This window comes from Phoca vitulina, unplaced genomic scaffold (genome assembly GCF_004348235.1).
Source record: "Phoca vitulina isolate PV1807 unplaced genomic scaffold, GSC_HSeal_1.0 scaffold2, whole genome shotgun sequence".
NCBI classification, from domain to species: Eukaryota; Metazoa; Chordata; class Mammalia; order Carnivora; family Phocidae; genus Phoca; species Phoca vitulina.
Window position 1 is genome coordinate 54,687,381 of NW_022589705.1, and position 22,052 is coordinate 54,709,432.

At 36.0% G+C, this 22,052-nt stretch overlaps 1 protein-coding gene across 3 annotated transcripts in view; it reads left to right on the forward strand.

The window, feature by feature from the left end:
• The window catches only part of OMA1 (OMA1 zinc metallopeptidase), a 79,594-nt gene extending 58,163 nt beyond the window's left edge, over positions 1-21,431 (forward strand). For all 3 annotated transcript variants that reach the window (XM_032427931.1, XM_032427926.1, XM_032427917.1), the window contains 2 exons: positions 2,837-2,986; positions 20,981-21,431. In XM_032427931.1, the coding sequence (XP_032283822.1) occupies positions 2,837-2,986; positions 20,981-21,193 (363 nt within the window). In that variant the 3' untranslated portion in view covers positions 21,194-21,431. The remainder of the gene's footprint in view (positions 1-2,836; positions 2,987-20,980) is intronic.
• Positions 21,432-22,052: the final 621 nt, after the last annotated feature.

The window sequence follows — 22,052 nt, forward strand, 5'->3', positions numbered from 1 at the left end:
ATGTTCATAGCAGCGTATTCACAGTAGCTAAAATGTGAAAGCAACCCAAGTGTCCATTGACCAATGAATGGATAAGCAAAATGTGAGACATACGGGATTTTGTTCAGTCTTAAAAAGGAAGGAAATTCTGCAATATGCTATAATACTGGATGAACCTTGAGGATGTTATGCTAAGTGAAGTAAACCAGTCACAAGAAGACAAATACTGTATGATTTCACTTGTATGAGGTACTTAGAGTAGTTAGAATCATAAAGACAGAATTTGTGATGGTGGTCACCCAGGACAGGGGTGAGAGGAGAATGGGGAATTAATTGTTTAATAGGTATAGAGTTTCAGTTTTACGAAATGAGCTATGGGGATGGTTGGTGGTAGTGGCTGCACAGCAATGTGAATGTATTTAATACCGGTGAACTGTACACTTAAAGATGGTTAAGATGGCAAATTTTATGTTATGTGTATTTTACCACAGTAAAAATAATTGTATTATTTTAAACATTGAATAAAATTTACTTGGATTTCAAATTATTTTTTCTTCTCATTTTCCAGCATTTGAAAATATTTTAATGGTGTGTGTTAAAGAGTGGCATGGATGTTGACTAGGTCAGCATGATATTGTGTATTTGCCTTTTTGTGTGTCACAATCTCACTGTTTTAAGGCTGAAAGCACATTAAGGCTCTTTGATAGCACATTTTAGTCAGTACGGTGTAAGTTTTTTCTTAATTGTCTTACTCAAAAGTAAACTAGTTGGGAAATATAATCACTTTATCCAATCACTTCTCATAGAAAAAATTAGAAATGTCAATAAATTGAACATGCTTAGGGCGCCTGGGTGGCTCAGTCGTTAAGCGTCTGCCTTCGGCTCAGGTCGTGATCCCAGAGTCCTGGGATCGAGCCCCGCATCGGGCTCCCTGCTCGGCGGGAAGCCTGCTTCTCCCTCTCCCACTCCCCCTGCTTGTGTTCCCCTCTCTCGCTGTGTCTCTCTCTGTCAAATAAATAAATAAAATCTTTAAAAAAAAAAAAATTGAACATGCTTATAATAATATTTACTTAATCACCCTATATAGGATTTAGAAGTAGTTATATTATAAAAATAATATAGTTTATATAATTCAGAAATAAAAGTCCTCCTTCTCCATCATCAAACATCCCACTTATACTCTTAGGGTTGCTACTACTATTAACAGTTTCTTCAATTGCCTTCCAGAAATATTCTTTGTGTAGATAAGTATATGTGTATGACTGTCTAATGGAATTATACACACGTATACAAGACGTATGTATCCTATTTGTTAAAAGAAGATATACTTTTATAAGGTATTTTGAGTGACTTAAATATGTTCTTTAGCACACACACTGAGGAAAAGTAGATAAATTGATACGAACATTAAAAATGTAACAAAAATATAATTTCTTTAAGTTTATTTGAAGTCTTATAATTATTCTAGTGATATAGATTAAGAATAAAATTTCTGTAGTACAGTTTAATAATGAGATTTTAAATCCATATTTTTATGAAAACAAAATATTAATTTGCGTGGAAGATTTTTGTCCTCAATATGTGTTCTTATTACCTGTCATACTGAAAATAGTGGGTTATCTTTGGGAGTGGGATTATCTTTGAGTGCTGTATAGGGAGAGTTTTGGGCTTCTCTAATACCATATTGTATGAGTTTTTTTTTAAAGCAATGAGCACATTCTACTTTTATTAAAATGCAAGAAAATATTTTTTTCATTGCAATCACTTTTATTTTTTGTTTCTTACTGCTTTTTCATTTGCTTTTTCTTTGTTTTTATTTTTATTCTAGTTAACATACAGAGTTCTACTGGTTTCAGGTGTACAATTTAGTGATTCAGCAGTTCCATACAACACTCAGTGCTCATCATGATAAGTGGACTCCTTACCCCATCACCTATTTCACCCTTCCCCCCACCCTCCTCACCTCTGGTAATCATTAGTTTGTTCTCTATAGTTAAGAGTCTGTTTCTTGGTTTGTCTTTCTCTTATTTTTTTCCCTTTCCTTGTTTTGTTTCTTAAATTGCACATGAATGAAATCCTATGGTGTCTTTCTCTGACTTATTTCGCTTAGCATTATGCTGTCTAGCTCCATCCATGCCACTGCAAATGGCAAGATTTTGTTCTTTTTGATGGCTCAGTAATAATCCATTGTGTGTTTGTGTATTAAACCACATCTTCTTTATCCATTCATTGATCAATGGACACTTGGGCTGCTTCCATATCTTGGCTATTATAAATAACGCTGCTATAAACATAGGGATGCATATATCCCTTTGAATTAGTGTTCTTGTATTTTTTGGGTAAATACCCAGTAGTGCAATTGCAGGATTGTAGGGTAGTTCTATTTTTAACTCTGAGGAACCTCCATACAGTTTTCCACAGTGGCTGCACCACTTTGCATTCCCACCAGTGGTGCACGAGGGTTCCTTTTTCTCCACATCCTCGTCAGTACATGATGTTTCTTGTGTTTTTGATTTTAGCCATTCTGACAGGTGTGAGGTGGTATCTCATTGTAGGTTTGATTTGCATTTCCCTGATAATGTGATGATGAGCATCTTTTCTTGTGTCTGTTGGCTGTCTGTATGTATTCTTTGAAGAAATAAATCTCTGTTCATGTCTTCTGCCCATTTTTAATTGGATTGTTTTTTGGATGTTGAGTTTTATAAGTTCTTTTTACATTTTGGATACTAGCCTTTTATCAGATATGTCATTTGCAAATAATGATAGAAAATAGTTTTAAAACATAATGATTTAAATTTTAAAAAATGTTCTCATTAACTAAGCTCATTTTTTTTTTTTTAATTAATTCTGGTTTTAGGCTTGTGTGGATGTCAGAGCCAGTTCAGTATTTTGGCAGCAGATGGAATTTGCAGATAGCCTCCAAGGCCATCCCAAGTTGCCAGAATGGTTATCCACACACCCTTCTCATGGAAATCGAGCTGAGCACTTGGATAGACTCATACCTCAGGTGAGCTAACGCTGTATAAGGCAAGACATTGTTTTTACTGTATCATTTATTTTTAATGTAGTTGCTTCTTGTGTTTAGAAAAAGAGAGTTCTAGTCTAGCCTATCAAATATTTTGATCACTGTAATTATGGATTCTCGGTTTTTAAAGGATTTGACTGAAAAGTAAAAATCCTGCTTGTCCACAAGTCTTGGGGAATAAATTGCTGTTTAGTTGACTTTTCTTGATGGTGAAAGTTTAACCTTTTTAGAATCATACCTTTTAATTTTAACTGATTTGGCAAAAGTCTAAAACTCAAAGTATGTATTTTTCATACATACTGATCATAATTTAGTCTTTTCTTGGTGATTTAAGCTTTGTTAAAAAGCTTGTTAAAAATACCAGTTAATGAACTGTGCAAAATTTTGGGGTCAATTAATTACTAATTTTGATAGTGATGCTGGAATTTGTTTTCTTAGAAAAAAAATCTCTTTGTATTAGTTTGCTTTTTGGTTATTTATTTGTTTATAAAGCATGTGCTGTGTGGCATTCTTTCTTTTTTGGTAGAATTCAGTGGATCAAGTTGAAGCAGCTTTCTCTCAAGTAGTTTTTACTATCTTTTGAAAATCTTTTGACTTCATTCAAGATGTTTTCTGTAGTTATCACATTGGTACAGGATGGATGTCAGGCATGTCTAAGCCAGGCTACATCTCTCTTCTATTTCACTTGAACTAAATTTGCTGATTAGTTATAAAAGCAGACTATTCTTTAGGAATTTAAGAATTGGTATTGGTCTGTTTGCTAAAGGATAAAAAGGGATCCAGGTGTATTATAAAAGTTATCTTTCAGTATGACTTCAAATTCAGCTTAAGATATATTGGGTTCCTGTTATAAGAAAGAAATGATGCTAGTAAGTACAGGGGTACAAAGAGAAATAAGACATGGTTCTTGATACTTTCATGCTAAGATAAGTACAGATTGATTCTTAATACAACAGGGAATATGACTTACAAGAAAAGTAAAAAGGTTGTGGTATGCAATTTGAAGTAATAATAGCCAGCATCTAGTTTGGAATGAGAAACAATCGCAAGATTCATTCATTTGTTTATGTGATCAGTATTTGTTGATACTCATTTCTAATCTACTGTTCTGTGTTCTGTTGCCGGGGAATGAGCAAGGACAAAACAAAACAGTCTTTGCTTTTTTGGAGCTAACATTTTAATTAGATAATTCAAATAATAAACAAACAAACATACATGTAGTATGTCAAGTAGTGATAAGCATGAGGGGGAAATATAAAGCAGGTTAAAGGTAGTAGAGAGGGCTGGGCAGCAGAGAAGGTTTACTAGTCTGTGTTCATGTGTCAAGGAGAGCCTCACTGAATAGAATCTGGAAAAGCCCTGGAGCAAATCCTGTGAATATATGGAGGGAGTCTTTTAGGCTGAGGAAGTAGCCAGTGCACAGGACCTAAAGTGAGAGTATGTTTGATGTGTCCAGGGAATAGCCAGGAAGACATGGAGGTGGAATGGAGTAAGGGAGGAGGGGAGAATGGTTGAGATGTAGGGGGACCAGACCATGAAGGGTCTTCTAGACCACTGTAAGGTCTTTTATTTCAAGTGATGAGGGAAGCTAGTTCCCTCATCACTCAGGTCTGGTGTGAGCAGCAGAGGAGTGAATTGACCTGACTCATGTGCTTTATAGTGATCACTGGGGCTCCTGTGTGGAGAGTGGACTGTAGTGGGGCAAGGGTGGAATCAGGGAGACTATTTAGGGGGCTCTTGCAAAAATCCTGGTAAGACATTATGGAGACAGAAGAGAGTGAGAGAAGTGGTCAGATTTTGGATATATTTTGAAAGGGATGATAACAGAATTTGTCCACAGCTTGGGCATACTTTGTACCTTTCATGAGCATTGGGAATAGCCAGACATGGGTTCTTAAGACCTTTCCTAAATATATTTCATTTATACTCCTAATTCGAAGAAAAAAATATTTGAGAAAGAAATAACAGTGAAATTTACTTGATATAATATATAGTAATAATTCATCTTAAAAGGGCAACATAGGACTGGGATTATATTGTGTTAGTAATTGATGTGTACTGAAGCTCACTGGCTCTGAGAGTCTTCTCAGTGATACCTACGACCCAGGGCCCTTCTACTGCCCTGGCAAGTTTAGCCTATCTCTTAATTCCTAATAACCACATGGTTTTCTTTTAGAATTTCCTTTCTTTGCATTTTTGCTCAGTGAAATTCTAAAAATATATGGCTTGCTTAAGCTGGATAATGAATTCTAGCCACCTTTCGTCTGAAGCTTGTCCTATATTCTGTAAAAAATGTGCTGTAGAGAAGTCTTTAAAATAATAATGAATTGATTAGTGAGTATGAGGAAAAGTGGTTGGAGAAACAAATATGTTATTTGGGAACCAATGATGAAAAACACTGGGAGATTTTTTTTTTTCTTCTAAAAATAAACTATCCTAGTTCAGAAACTTAATTTGAAAACCTCATATAATTTCTTACATTTTACCCCCAAGTGATTAAATTCAATTTGAAAGCAATAAAACTCTACTACAATATTGGGAATAATTCAGTGGTTGAAGTGAAGCTGATAGTGAAAGAGTATACTGTTAATTAGAATGTCAAGTAGTGATAAGCATGAGGGGGATTGGAATTCCCTACCATTCTAATTTCTATAATGAAACAAAGTGATTCCTCAGGCAATATATAGAATTATCTGAGTCTATAGACTACTACTAAGGACTACTTTTGTTGTTGTTGTAGTTAAATTTTATTTAAGGTTTTTTTTTTCCCTTCATTTACGTGAATACAGTGTTATATTCTACCTAAAGCTCCTGACAGTATGCTTGAATTGATGTACATCTCAGAGGTAATTGGGAATACAGCACCAGAACACAGAGAAATCTAGGCAAGAGATGAGGATTTCAGAGTCACCTGAAAAAGGTGATAGTTGAAGCAGAGTAGATGAGTTCACTTAGGAAGTAAACAGAGAAAAAGATCCTGGACAGAGGTTAACAGTATAAAGTAGTTTACATATTTAATTGGTAGGAAGAAGATTGAGCCTGTAGTAAATCAGATTTATAGGAGGAGAAAAGATCAAGAAAATCAGGAAAGTAAGATTCTTTGGTTCTATGATAAATCTTGATAATTTTGATTTTTTTAAAAAAATTAACTTATTGAAGATTGTGTATTTTTTATTTCTTACTGGATTCCCTGAATATCATCAAAGAAATGTATTATTTCCTACCATAGCATATCAAGATTTAAGATATTTTAAATCTATACTTGGTGCATTCAACAAATATTTATTGATCATGTGTTATGCCAGACCATAGGTGTTACAAGTGTTGTGAACAAATTACACAAAAATCCCTGTCCTCATGAAGCTTATGCAGTAAAGGGAGACAGACAATAAATAGCATTAATTAGTAATGTATAGAATAGATCACTGATATATTGTATACTAGTCAGTAATGAGTGTTAATGAAGAAAATAAAGGAAGAACAATGTATTAGTCAGCTTGGGCTGCCGTAGCAAAATACCAGAGACTGGGTGGCTTAAGCAACAGAAATTTATTTTTTCACAGTTCTGAAGGGTAGAAGTCCAAGGTCAAGGTTCTGGCTTAAGCAATAGCAATTAATTTTTTCATAATTCTGAAGGCTAGAAGTCCAGTACTTTTCTGGCAGATTCAGTTTCTGGTGAGGTCTTTCTGGCTTGCAGATGGCTGTCTTCTAAAACATTGTGTCCTCACCTGGTGGAGAGAGTGAGTGTGTTGGTGTCTCTTCCTTTTCTTATCAAACTGATAACAGATACTACACTTGACTTAGCCTTTTCTTATAAGGGCATGTTAATTCCTTCATGAGGGCTCCACCCTCATAACCTCTTCTAAACCTAAATTACCTCATCTCCCTATCTTCAAATACTGTCATCACATAGGAGGTTAAGGCTTCAACATAAGAATCTGGGGTAGGGGGGAACAGTCCACTCCATAGTGGGTAGGTAATATGTGAGCAGAGGTGGTCAAGGTCCTGGAACAGCTGTTTGAAATGGGGTTAGTCAGAGAAGGTTTCACTGAGAAGATGGTATTTGAAGGAAGAATGAAATAAATGAAAGAATGAGCCATGTGACTTCCTAGGCGAACACCCTTCCAGGCAGAAGAAATAGTAAGTACCAAGCCTTGAGGTCAGAGTGAGCCTGGTGTATTTGAGGGATAGCAAGGAGACCAATGTGGCTGGATGGGGTAAGCAACGGAAAGTGGAGAGTGCGGGTTTTGAAGCCAGTGTAAGGACTTTGGCTTTTGGTCACAGGTGGGACACCAGTGGAAAGTTGGAGCAGAGCACTAGAGGAGTAACAGGATTGACTTATGTTTGGAGAGAATGTGATCTATAGCTTCTCTACAAAGCACTAAAATATAATTTTGAAGTATTTTAATATAGTATGTTGTTCAGAAAATAGACTAGTTCCTTGTTTTGTTTTGCTTTTAAAATCAAGAAAATGCCCCCAAGTTAGAAAAAACTACACCTTTGCTATTTTTTAATGTGTATTCTGAGATAAAGCATGCATAAATACGTAGTTAAATATAATCCTGTAATCTACCAGCATTTAAAAATGATAAATACAGGGTTATAGTATTAATAATATTTGTAGTTAATAAGAGATGATATGCTATAATTTTATTTACTTGAAGTAATCAGTTAAATTTAGGAAACAAATATTCCACGCATTTTGGTTACCATAACAACTTGGGTGAAAAATTGAAGAACAGATGTTAAATCAACCTGTTGATGTTTAATTTTATGACAGTTTTAAGATTATACTTAACACTGTTCAGATTTTAAATTTATGTATAACATAAGTTGTCCTTGAAAGAGATCCCTTATTTAACTTTCTTTCTGTAAAGATTGTTATAAAATATGGATGAATAGATGTGAATAAAGGAAATGGTATGATAACCCAGGATAGAAATTTACTTGAAAGATTTATTTTACAACCGGAAGCATTTAGACTGAATTTTTTATTTTCTGTTTCTCTCACTGACTCACTCTCTGCCATCCTTTTCTTGGTTGGGGGAAGGAGTTGGGGAATGATAGAATGTATAGGAAAAACATTTCATTTGGCCTTACTGTTGTTTAGGGTTATGTTATTATAATAATTTTGAATAGGATTTATTTTTTAATGACTCTTAGGACTTTCAACGTCAGCCTTATTTGTAAACTGTTTTTTAAATCTTGGTGTTCAAATTTACTGCATTCAGTTTTTATAGATACTGGCAGGCTATAAATGCATTCATTTTAATCTCATTTTATCTTGAATTCTTTAAACTTTCAGGAATCTGGGGGTTGAGATCTTGTAAATCATTCTTATGCATTTATAATTCGACGAAGTAAATGCATAAATCATTAATATTATACATCCCATGAGTAGAAAATATGAATGTTTAACATTGAAGTGAAATGTCGTTGTTGGCCAGTGTACACAAACGTACACTGTTCACCTTACAGAATTTCATTTTGTCTGACATGGAGAGTGTTGAGGAAAAGGCAAATATCATAGCAGCTACTGTAATTGAATTGGCCTCTGAATCATATAAAGCCAGGAAGCCTGACAGTAACATTGTCTAAAACCTTAAAAAAATATTATGGTGCATGTGATGTGTATCTACTTGAGGCTGAAGTGAATGGGCCATTAGAAAAAATTGCTTTTAGGGGGAAAGAAAAGTATGATATTTTTAGAAAAATGTGTTGAAAAATGGAGTTGATTTTTTTTTTCTCTTGAAATGACTTGGTTTCTACTTTCAAAGGAAGCTTTTAATCTAATTATGAAGCTTCTCTGGCCATTAATTTTTTTCTCTTGTTTTTTTTTCTTTTTTTAAACCTAATTACTGTGGTTTTATTTTTTATGAATAAGTAATTGCTATTTTACTTGATAGGAAGTGCCTAGAAGAATCCTGATGTGTACCAGCAGTTTCATAAATACTTTGGTTGTTATTGGGAATAAATACAGCCATTTCATAATTTATTATTCTCCTGTGTCAGGAGTGGTTGATTATAAAATTTATTTGAAAACTTTTTCTTATTTATCATTCTAGAGGAAAATTGACATGTGTCAAGGTGGACTTAATTTTTAAATTTTTTGTATTTATTAAAATTTTGAGTTACTTAAATAATTAACTTTTTTAGACCACTTCAAAAACTAGTCAGATTCCAATTTCCATTGCAGTTTATTATGAAAGGAAATGAAATGAATTAGAGGGAAAACATTTTTATGAGACTGAGGGTAAAACATTTTTAAAGGTAAAATTGTGACTTACACAAATATAAGATGAGCAATATCTGAGATTTTCTTTAACTTATTATTACTGAGAGAGCCAGTAATATGTTACAGCTAGCTCACGGGAGAATTTCAGAACCATAGGTATATAGACAATCAGGAATGCTGAACCGACTTTACAGACAGATGGAAAACTGATCTATTCATGAGGCAATGATCAATTTGCATTCCACGAGACAGTTCGCTTACATTTCTGCAGACTTGTATTATTTGCATTGTTATTAGTTTTCTACAGATTATGGAGTTGTAAAACAGCTCTAAGGCCTTGAAAGGCAGAGGTGACATTCAAGGATGCACTTGATAGGATATCCAGTGTTCTTTTTTGCCCATTTCAAAGTCTTTCACAGTTTCTTCTGTTTTTATTTTCTATTGTCATCCATTTGCCTTTCAAGTAAAGACACTAAAATCATCCTATAAGGCTAATATATAAATAGAAGTTTTTGTTTTGTTATTTGTAAGTAGCCACATAGCCATTATCCTTATTGTATTTCTTTTCTTTCTCTTAAAGTAACAAACTACTGTTCTCATTCATTCCTGTTAAATTTGTTTCCAGTGAGTTTTTGATTGAGGTTAGTTAAAATCCTAGGCTTTTTTTTTTTTTTTTTTTTTGAAGTGTATGCTTGCCTATAGAAATTAAGGGAGAGAGCTTCAAGTGGGGTATAAAGGGATTGGTTTCATTTTTTCAGGATGTTGGGAAGAAAACATTTTTATCTACCCTTCAAAGGTTCTTCTGGCTGGTCTAAATTAAATTGACATGAGATAGATTAACAGGAGAAAAACAAATTTAATTTTGTACATATGGGAACACCACATACATGAGAGATTCAAAGACAGGTAAAATGAAGTATATATGCCATTCTGCACTAAGGAATGGGATAAGGCCCTGGGGCTTCAAAGGGGAGGAGAGCAATTCACCAGGGCAGTAAGAAGAAGAGCAGATATTTGGTAATGAGATGTTTGCTCTTTCATACAGATGGGTCACTCAGATAAAATTTATTTCTGGTAATAACTCTTATTCTGGGAAAGACCCCCCAATTTATATTCTTCTAGGTAGTTAAGAGAGGAGCAAAATCTTCTCTTGAACCCACTGGGGTTTATTGCTTTCAACTCAAAATAGTCTATGTGCCAAAATGGCACGTTTTAGGGAGACTTTTTCTGTACCCCTTCAAGGAAAAACATTTAAACCTTTCATGAATTATTTTGAACTAAAGGTATAGATATAAAATCAAGAATGAAGTCACAGAAATGCAGAAATGACAGGAAAATGGAGGATAGGAAAAATATCTTTAAAAGAATTTTTTTATTATAAATCTTAAAAACACATGTAAAGATAGAGAATAATTTGAATAATTTAATGAATCCTCATTTTCCGCTCACATTCATTAGTATCAACCGTTCTGTAACTTGCTTCATTTGAATCTCCTCTTATTTTTTCCCATTAGAATTTTAATGTAAATGCCAGACATGAGGGCTTTCTCCCCAGTTACTCCAATATGTATTTTAGAAAGTAGTACCATTTTCATCCGCAGTTATACTATTATTCCTAAGAAAATTTATAGTAATTCCTTATTAAAAATAAATATCCTGTCCATATGCAGATTTTTCTGTCTCAAAATATAGTTTTACTGTTGGTTTATTCAAATCCTGATCCATCAAATTCATGTTTTGCATTTGATTATTTTGTCCCTTGTCTCTTTGACTTCAGAACAGTGCCCCCTCCCTTTGTTTTTGTTTGTTTTTAAATATGCCGTTGACTTGTTGAATAAATCTAGCCTCACATTCTAGATTTATGTGATTGCTTTTTTGTGATATCATCTAATTTGTGTTAAAAAACAAAATTCAACTGAGTAAATTTGAAGACCAAATTGGTTTTATTCAGCAGTTTGTGAATTGGGCAGCATCCTTCTAGCAATAGAAAGGAGCTCCAAAAAATTCAATAAAATGAGAGACTTTTGTAAGCAGTAAGGGGCAGGGACAAGGAAAGAGGAGTTACCTCATCTTTCTTTGTGGGACGGAAGGGGTCTATCTGGCAGATTACCTCACTAAATGCTGACTGGGAAATTCCAGATTTACTGGTTTAAGATTCCATTTTGGAAGAGGTTGAAACTGCAGTTAGGTTAGCTGTTAAGTCTTGGTTTGCTGATGTGGGGCTTACCACATTTGAGTCTATTTTGGGCCTGTGGTCTCTCTCTCTCTTTTTTTTTTTTTTTTAACACTTGTTTCTCTGTATACCTGTAAACAGAAGTTAAATTTTGGCAAGAATATTTTATAGGCAGTGCAGCTATGCTTCATATTGTTTTACATCAGGATTCTCTTGATCTGGCTGCTCACATTTAGTGATGCCACATTTGATCAGGGGTTTGGGTGGTGATGGCCTGCCCCTTCCTTTGTCGATATGGTTTTCCCTCGTCTGGCCAGCAAGTGGTTGTAGGGTAATGATTTAGCACTCCATAAATATCCAGTTTTTCAACAACCCGAGAAGTTTCTTTGATTGAGGGGAACTATCATTGTCCTCTGTCTCAAAAGGCTAACCTGTGTGTGCGTCTTCAGGAGGAATCTATATAGAACAGTGAAGAAGGAACTCAGACCAGCCAAATTAAATCTAATGGAAGAAAAGATGTTGCAGCCACATTTTTCTCCTATGCAAGAGTAGATGTAAGAGGTAGATGGGAGAGATTTTTAAAAAAATCAGAAAGATTTTAATAAGAGTTGAAAGGAAAGATGATCATAGGTAATTGTATTTAATAGACATTTTGTGTATGAGTGTCCTTAACTAATAACACCACAAAGACCTTCATCCAAACTAAATCTAACAATAACAACAACAAAAAGCCTCTGAAATGCCCATTTTCTTCCAGTAAGATAAGCTTCAAAGAGTAAAAAAATCTAAAAAAAACAAATCTCAGGTATAATTTAAAAGCTTTCCTACATTGGAGAGGACAGCCTAGGTGCCCCCTGAAGCTGGCATGAGAAGGCTGATTTAACTACATTGAAAATGACAGAAGAAGAAAGAATGACTTTACAAATGTAAGATACATCCGTTCCAGAAAATTGCTAAACTTGTGAATACAGCAGACAAGCTGTAAAACTTTCAGTGGAGGCTGTGAAGAACAGAATTGATGCCCCAGAGCAAAGACTCATTGATGCTGGAGATAAAGGAACATAGCACAGCCAAATTAAAACACCCAAAGCTAAAAAAAAGTCTGAAAAATGGAAGAACACTGAAAAACATGAAATCAAGCTACATAGAACAGTAGAAAACACCAGTACCTTCATTTATGTCTTAATTTCTTTGACTGTGGTTTCTGTAACACGTTTGATTTAGATAACATTTCTCAAGATGGGTTTTTAGAACCCCAGAGCATCATGCCTGAGATGCCCTGAAATAACAATGCCTAGATATTTAAATTTGCCAAGTGTTTAATCTTCATTGCAGAGATAGGATTTTATAAGCTGCCAAGTGTAAAGAGAAAATATAAAGATGCATATGAGTAAGAATGACTTTAGATCTTACCTTTTAGATTTTGGAGAAGTGTAAGAGTTTAGGGTAAAAGAAATAAAACAAACAAAAAAAACCAGTGGAAGTAATACACTTTGGTATGCTATCTAGCGAAACCCACTTTTCTTTCTTTGAAGATAGAAGATCCCTTAACACATGGAACACATAGAACAATATATCAGTAAAGTACTTAGTAGCTGGAGTTCTCCTTCCAGAATCCAGATGATCAAGAATTAGATAGAATTTGTAGTTTATTCTGTTTATATATGATTGTGATGCTAGCTTGCACCCTGCTATTCTTAGAAAACCACAGATAAAGTAAGGAACTAATAAAGAATTGAGTTGAAAGTACGATAAATAAGATTCAACTGACAAAAAACTAAATGCTGAGAAAGAGATGTATTTTTTTCCAAATGTACATACATCTTTCAGAAAAATATTGGTCATTAACTTGAACAAAAATATGTATACTTAATATAAAAATGTTATGGTTCAAATTATCAGAACATAATATATTAAAATTAATATAACAAAAATTAAAATATGGGCAGCCACATGAAAATTAAAATAAAATTCTTGTATGTATAAGACAAGAAATCCATAACAATAAGAGCTGCCTTAGAATAAAAAAAATTTGTAATGGTTGTAGTTGTATTTTCATGGATTGCTGTCAAACCTATATGTAAAAAAAAAACTTTACCAATTTAAATGTCTATATTAGACAGAAAAAGAGAAACAAAATTGATACACATAGTGTGCTCCAGACAGGGAAAATAAAATTAAGCAGAAATAAAATTATAATAGTTGGTTTTTTTCAGAAATTTTGTCAAAGTGAAAATTATCAAGTCATTTATTTAGACAAAGAGTAAAAGGTAAATAGGGTCAGGAGAAGAGCTGTGATAATTAACATGCAGGAAAACCAAAATACTTGAGAGAATATTATTTTTAGGTAGATGATGTTAATTAATGACTCAGGTCAAAATCAGAAGTAATTAAAGTGTATGCATGCCTGTGTGTGTGTGTGTGTGAGAGAGAGAGAGAGAGAGAGAGAGAGAGAGAACTGCCAAAGTGGATACAGCTAGAAGTAGAAATTGTAACTAGAATGTACCTCCTCAAATTAATTTTTGAAGAGGTAAGGTATAATTAAATCAAATAAATAAAAACAACTGTATCACAAACCCAGAGTCATAACAAATTAGCAAAGAAAAGAGCACCTAGCCCTGATGGGGATTTACTTTGGAGAATTTTTCGGAAGTTTAAAGAACAGTTATTCAGTGAATAATTAACTGTAGCTTCAAAATATAGAAAGGGACATTGTTAATTATCTGATTCATTTTGTGAACATTTTGTTTTGACAAATTGATAAAAATACCACTTTTAAAAGAATTTATAGACTGGGGTCATTAACCAGCAAAGAGTACAGTACTAGGTAACAATAATTATTTACTCGGAACAAGTAAATTATCCTTAGATACATGGGTAGCGTAATAAAGGCAGTGCTGTTAACACAGAGGAAGGAACTCAAGACTCATTTTTGATTCCTTCTCTATATCCTACCCACAAGAAGATCTTGTCTACTGCCCCTTCTCCACCACCGTCATCCCTCGCCTGGATTAACTACAGTCATCTCATATTTTAATCTTCCTATTGTTTTTCACCTCATCCCCTAACAACAGCCTGTTTGCAGTACAGTAGCCGGAATGATCTTTTAAATGTCGTTTCCCTGTGTAAAACCTTTTAGTGGCATCTCTCGAATTCAGGATAAAAATCCAAACTCCCGCTGTCTTTAAGTCAGGTAATTTGGCCACTGCTTCCTTCTCCAACTTTTTCACATGTCCCTCCTCCCCAGGTTTTCCTTGAGTCCAGTTATTTCACACTGAGCTTGTTTCCTTCTCACTGCTCCTCTAGTTGCTGACTTCTCTGCCTGAAATATTCTTCCTTCAGCTCTTGTTACCCAAACACCATCTCCCTTTGGAGGCTTTCCTTGATTCCCCCAGTCTCAAATAGCCCTTCTTCTGTGCAGTCGTTCTCTAACAAAGTTCACGGTTTTGTTTCTTCATGTACTTAACTAAATTGATCTTGTTTACTACTTGTTTATTGTCTGTCTCCTCCTTGCAGAATGTAAGGCCCTTGTTCACTGCTGTCTCCCTAGTGCCTGTGACAGTTTCTGAGATGCTTCATGAATATTCGTTACATGATTGCATGATAGGTCATAATAGGCAAAAGAAGTAAAATAATATTGGGTTAAAAATTTCAGAACTGCTTCCTACCATAACACCAATAGAGATAACATAAATAAAATACCTGGCACAGTTGAAGGCACATAGAAAGTGAACAGTATATGTTCGTTTCTTTCACTTCTAGTAGGAATCTGTAGGCTGGCCAATTCCATATTTAACTCCGGTCTTCCTTGGGATTCTCTCTTGGGAACTGTATGTTTTTGCTATTACAGTACATTCTTGCTTTCTCCTATTCTCTCAACTCAGTGTTTTCCCTATGACATTTATCATAATGATTTATTCATAGTTTGTGTTCTATAGGTGTTTCTTTAAAATTCAGCATGCATTTATTAAGTACCTGTTATGTGTAGTGCATAAAGTTAAATGCAGAAAACAAAATAAAGGCAATGGAAAGGCATATTTTAGTTGTATAGTGGGAAAATGTTGCTCACTTTTAAGGAGATATTTAATAAGTTCGTTTATTTTTTTTTTCACCTGGTTAAAAAGTATCATTTGTTAGCATCTTTTTTTAATTTAAATTCAATAACCAACATGTAGTACATCATTAGTTTTTGGTGTAGTGTTCAATGATTCATTAGTTGTGTATAACACCCAGTGCTCATCACATCAAATGCCCTCCTTAATGCCCATCACCCATTTACCCCATCCGCCCACCCACATCCCCTCCAGCAACCCTCAGTTTGTTTCCTGGAGTCAAGAGTCTCTCATGGTTTGTCTCCCTCTCTGATTTCTTCCCATTCAGTTTTCCCTCCCTTCCCCTTTGATCCTCTGCCCTATATCTTATATTCCACATATGAGTGAAACCTTATGATAATTGTCTTTCTCTGGTTGACTTACTTCACTTAGCATAATACACTAATAAGTGCATTTAATAAGATAGATTTGAATTTATAAAAATAAAAGATGTTGACACCCTGAAATGTAATAAAATAAATGTGGAAAGGAAAGTAAAAAATAAAAATTTACCAACGTATGTGATAAAATCTTACTATGCAGAATAGACGAAGATTTGATAGAAATGTGTATGGTCTGTAATAGATTTTTTTTTAAAGAAATTGACTATTTTATTTTTTTTAGATATTTATTTATTTGTCAGAGAGAGAGAGTGAGCACAAGCAGGGAGGAGCGGCAGGCAGAGGGAGAAGCAGGCTCCCTGCTGAGCAAGGAGCCTGATGCTGGACTCCATCCCAGGACCCTGGGATCATGGAGATCATGACCTGAGCCGAAGGCAGACGCTTAATGACTGAGCCACCCAGGCGTCCCTAGAATTTTGTTTTGACAGATAGTTGGAGAGAAACATCACATGTAAAAATATTAAGAGAAAAACTTTATGAAGAATATATAGTTTTTCTAGCAATGAAGCATAGCTTAGACATCTCGAGAGGACATTTTTTTTTTTTTTTTTTTTTAAAGATTTTATTTATTTATTTGACAGAGACACAGCGAGAGAGGGAACATAAGCAGGGGGGAGTGGGAGAGGGAGAAGCAGGCTTCCCGCTGAGCAGGGAGCCCGATGCGGGGCTCGATCCCAGGACCCTGAGATCATGACCTGAGCCGAAGGCAGACGCTTAACGACTGAGCCACCCAGGCGCCCCATCGAGAGGACATTTTTTTAAGTAAAAGATTTACTTAAGAAACAAAATGTGGTGCAAAAAAAAGTACAAAAGCATTGTAATGTAAAAGCATCAAAAACAAAAACAACAGAAGTGGGTTCTAATCCCTTTTTTTCTAAGCCTTTTTGCTTCTATGCCCCCTTAATTTTTTTTTTTTTAATTAGACTATTTTTAAGAGCAATTTTAGGTTCACAGCAAAATTTCATGGAGGGTACAGGAGAAATATATACCCCTTGCCTCTGCTCAGTTTCCCCCACTGTCAAAGTCCTGCACCAGAATGGTGCATTTATTACAAAAGGTGAACCTACACTGACCCATCTTTATGACCCAAAGTCCCTAGTTTATATTAGGCTTCACTCTTGGTGTATATTCTGTGGGTTTTGACAAATATAATGACTTGTATTCACCATTACCGTGTCACACAGAGAGAGTAGTTTCATTGCCCTAAAAATACTCTGCCTATTGGTCCCTCTCTCCCTGCTTAGCCCCGACAACCATGGATCTTTTTGGTATCTCCATAGTTTGCCTTTTCCAAAATGTTATGTTTATAGTAGGAATCATATGCTATATAGTCTTTCTAGATAGATTTTTTTTTTTGCTTAAAAATATGCATTTAAGTTTCCTTCATGTGTTTTCATAGCTTGATAGATCATTTCTTCTTAGCACTCAATAATATTCCACTGTCTAGATATAACACAGATTATTTATCCATTCACCTACTGAAGGACATTTGGTTGCTCCAAGTTTTGGCAGTTGTGAATAAAGCTGCAGTAAGTGTTTGCCAAGCAATTTTTTGTTCCCTGCCAGTCACAACCTTTCTGGGGTTCGATTTGCTCAATCTGTAAACTGTAGCTGATGATTCTTAAGGATTCTGAGGTTTGAAATGATATGGTTATCTAGATAAAAATCATTAAATCTTATGTTATACTGATTATGAATAACTTAGGTAGGCCTATATGCTGAAGACATTATAAGCTGGTAAAGCCTTTCTGATAGAAAGCAGTTTGGTTCTATATAAACTAAAATTATACTCTGTTCAGGTCATTCTATTTTGGGGGGTGTACTTCAAGTAAATCCAAATGGAAGTTATAACATTTTTTCTTTAAGCAAAGATTTTCATAGGGTAATTTAAAAAAATTTTTTAAAGAATTTATTTGAGGGCGCCTGGGTGGCTCAGTCGTTAAGCGTCTGCCTTCGGCTCAGGTTGTGATCCCGGCGTCCTGGGATCGAGCCCCGCATTGGGCCCCCTGCTCCACGGGAGGCCTGCTTCTCCCTCTCCCACTACCCCTGCTTGTGTTCCCTCTCTCGCTTTGTCTCTCTCTGTCAAATAAATAAAATAAAATCTTTAAAAAAAAAAAAAGAATTTATTTGAGAGGGAGAGAGGAGGAGTGGTGGGAGGGGCAGAGGGAGAGGGAGAAGCAGGCTTCCATTGAGCAGGGAGCTGACATGGGGCTTGATCCCAGGACCCTGAGATCATGACCTGAGCCGCAGGCAGACGTTTAACAGACTGATTGACCCAGGCTCCCCTGTAGGGTAATTTATTAAAGCCAAATAAAATAAAAACGATGGAAACAATTCAAATGCCCCATAATGGGGAAATGCAGAGTAAATTGTGTGAGGGCAGGGATCATGACTATTTATTCAGACTGATGTGTGCCTAGCACCTCACTCAGTGTGGTGTTCTATAAATATTGGCTGAATGTAAAAATACTGAAAAAGAACTTAGGGGAGAGAGAAGAGCTTTTGCTGAATATAGAAGATTCGATGGCATTCTGCTTTTCCCTTTGTTTGCTGCTTTGCATTTCTCTTTGCTGCACTCAGTTGTACCCGCTGTTACGTGCTGGACTCCACACTCGCCCCTTTACTGACCCCAGTGAACGTCGTAGGCATGTGATACAGTAGGCCTCACATAGCAGCTTCTCCTTGGACAAGGACATCACCGTGGCTGTACAGGAGCTAGAGCAAGAGTAGCCTGTGTGTCCCCATTTTGCCAGGGCAGTCTCAGTCTGTGCTGGCTGTCTCAGTGTAAAGCTTGATAGCAGCTTCCGCTCTCAAAGGTAGCTGGGTTCGGACAGTAGGGTGCCATTTAGCTGAGGCTCTGACTTTCTGTTTACTTCAGTGCTATAGTTGTGAAACATTTTCTTGATTTTTCAGTTTACTTTAATGAAATTTTTTTTAATGCTCAATGGATGATTGTGAGATACAAAGAAAATCAAATGAGGCCCTGTCACCACAGAATTTCACTTTAATGCTTTTTCCTCGTTAGTTATTTTGGTAACTCATAACCTCCTTCAGAATCAGAAGTGTTCCTAGATCCAATCTCCTTCCATGGCCTCATCCATTTAGAAGACCTTTTTCTGGTTTGCCTCTGGCTGCATGCCTTCCTCTCTTGTGGAACTTGAAGGAATATTCCTAAGAACCTGTGCCCCTACCAGTGCACTCTGGGTATTTGGGATAATGGAATTCCTTGCCCAAACACCTTTGAACCTGCTCCTGGGGCCTGTGTGGATCTCTTCCCTTGGATACATGCACACAAGGCCCCTCACAGTGCCCGCTAAGCCAGGGATGGGAGGAGAAGGGAGTGGACAGCAGGTCAGTGGCAGGAGGTGGGCAGGCTCCCTGCAACCTTACACATTGCAGAATTCAAGAATTCTAATTTTGGACCCAGCCTTCAGGGTCATTTTGAATGTGTGTTCCTCAAGGTACGGGAATAGAACATATTTTTTATAGTAGTTTATTAGCTTGACTTAACCGCTTTTAGATATTTAAACACTTGGTATCTGATCCTCCAATTACATTCTTGCCATGGACCCCACAAATATCAGGGGTAGGCCCACTCATGGTAAAACCTAAAATCCTTACCATGGCACATGAGATCCTCCATAATCTGCTCCTGCCCTTCCCCCGCCTGGCTCCAGCTGCACTAGCTTCCTCACTGTTCCAGAACAGTCCAGGCGTGCTTCCATCTCAGGTCCTTTCACTCCCTGCTGGTGCTTCTTGGAATGCTCTTCTTCCAGGTATCCATGTGACCTCTTCCTTCATGTCCTTCAGCTCTCCCCGCCTCCTTCCCTCCTCCCTGGGCCCCCCTCCAAGCACAACCCCTCCCACCGCCATCATTATTTTATCAGTGAGACCTCGCTGGGCTAATCTTTCCAAAATTTTACTATCCCCACAAAGACTGTCTCCTTCCCTGCTTTTTACTTACTTTTAACTTTTTTATAGTGATGCATGTCAAGGGAAGAAATAAAAAATTAAACTAGGTCCCTCCCTTAAGTATCTTTCTTTTAACCCCTCCTTAGATATAAAATGTTTTTCCTTAAAAATTTTCTATTTTAGTTTTTGTGTCTTAAAGTCATTTATGTAAGCCACTTTAAAGAATCACCTGGGTCTCCAAGTCTACTTATTTAAAGCAGCAGTCCCCCTACCCTGCCCTCAGTTTTTTAAGGGTAACCATCTTCAGCTCTCTTAAATGATTCTTTTGGTATTTCCCAGTGTGTCTACATAACAAACATACTTCTATTGCTACTTCCTAACTTTTCAATTTTAGGCATTACCAATTTCTTTCCCCTGCAGAGGATGAAAGCTAAGGTTCCCCTTATCACTGGCACACCCTGTGCGCACACACACATGATCCAACTCTCCCTCTTCTCGGTATTGAGTTGTGATTTGGGTTAGATCAAGATTCAGTGCTTTTAAAACTGGAAACACCAGTCACAGCTGACCCATGTTGTAGACTGTGATTACTTTTCCTATAGCATTTTATTTTTCCTGGAATTAAAAATTATGGTTTTGATTTGCTTACTTTTCTGGGTTATTAGCATCCGTGCTCCCGCAGACTGCCCTAGTTATGTGTGTCTTTTTTCAGTATGTTCACACTTCTGTATGCTCTTGTTTTTGTTTCTGAGTCTTAATCTTTTTAAATCTGGATGGGTATTCTCACAGTCAGGCCTTATTTGACTGAAATCATAGAGACACCTCTAAGAAGGCTTGTTTATCCCCAATAGGACATTGGGCAGTCACTGCAGATTTGTTTGTTTCAAATATGTTGCTATGTGAACAAATAATGAAAATGTAACTATGTACCATGAATTTCTGTATGGTTCTCTTTCATGTGTTATAATTAAGATACCTTTTATTCCAAAAATAGAGAATGTATTCTTATATTTCATTGTTTTACAAAAAGCATATTAGGAATTACTGGAATAATTTTAATAAATTTAAATGTATAAATAAATAAATTTAAATATATTTTGTATATATATTTTATTTATAAATAAATAAATATATATTGTATTGTATTGTATTCTTTATTTATAGGCTCTTAAAATTAGAGAGATCTGTAATTGCCCACCACTTTCTGGACCAGACCCTCGATTACTATTCAAACTCAGCATGAAGCATTTCCTGGAAGAATCAGAGAAAGAAGACCTAAAAATCACTGCCGAGAAACAGAAAATGGATACTCTCACCATTCAACAACAGAAGCAAATACCCTTAACATATATAGTTGAGAAAAGAACTGGCAGTTGAATTAAAATTTATGAGACATGGGATATATGAAGAATGCAGCATTCGTTACCATTTTTATGTTATTTTTTAAAAAATGATGTTTGAAATAAAAAAGTATATTCAGGGTCAAATCATGTATATTACAAGTATTATCTAAATTCTTCTAGGTATTTTCATGAAATATTGATGTATTTTAATCTATTTTAAAGTATCTTCAATGAGGAAAATGTCACAGAATAAATTTATATTACACATTTTACTCTGTCTCATACTTGCTTTTCATTTGGAAGGCAGACCTCTAGTGGATGAGAAATCGGAATGTGCAGTAATTCTTAATGTGGAGAGAGTTCCAGCCGAGCCTAAACTGGGGTTCAGAGTCTGGGTGGTTATGATGAACTGGGAAGCTGACAATCTGAAGCATCTGTTTGCAGAAATTGATTTGCCCTGGGATAGGATTATGTGGAAGAGGGGACTGTGGGATGGAGAATTTCCTGCTCCTCGCTTATGGACTCTGAGGGAAAAAGGGATATGTAGGGAGAAGCTAAAGAAGCTGTTTTCGTAGGAGGCAAAAGTAGTGCTCGTCGTGGTCCAGGCGACAAAGTGTGAAACAAAATGGTAAGAGAGGGTCATTTCCTTGCAGACACAGTGTGCCGCTGATGTTCTGAAGTCCTGACAGAAAGTTGTGTCATCTTGGCTCCTTCACAATACTATGCTTTGGGAATCTCTGGAGTTCTCAGAGAAGGCAACCACCCTGTTCTCATTGGGGGAACCACCAGGAGGGGCAAGAGAAGGTGTCGCCCCCGACTGGATCTCCCTGGGCAGCAGACATGGGCAAAAGGCTGGAAGAAGATGGGTCAGGGAGCACAAGGCACATCCCTGG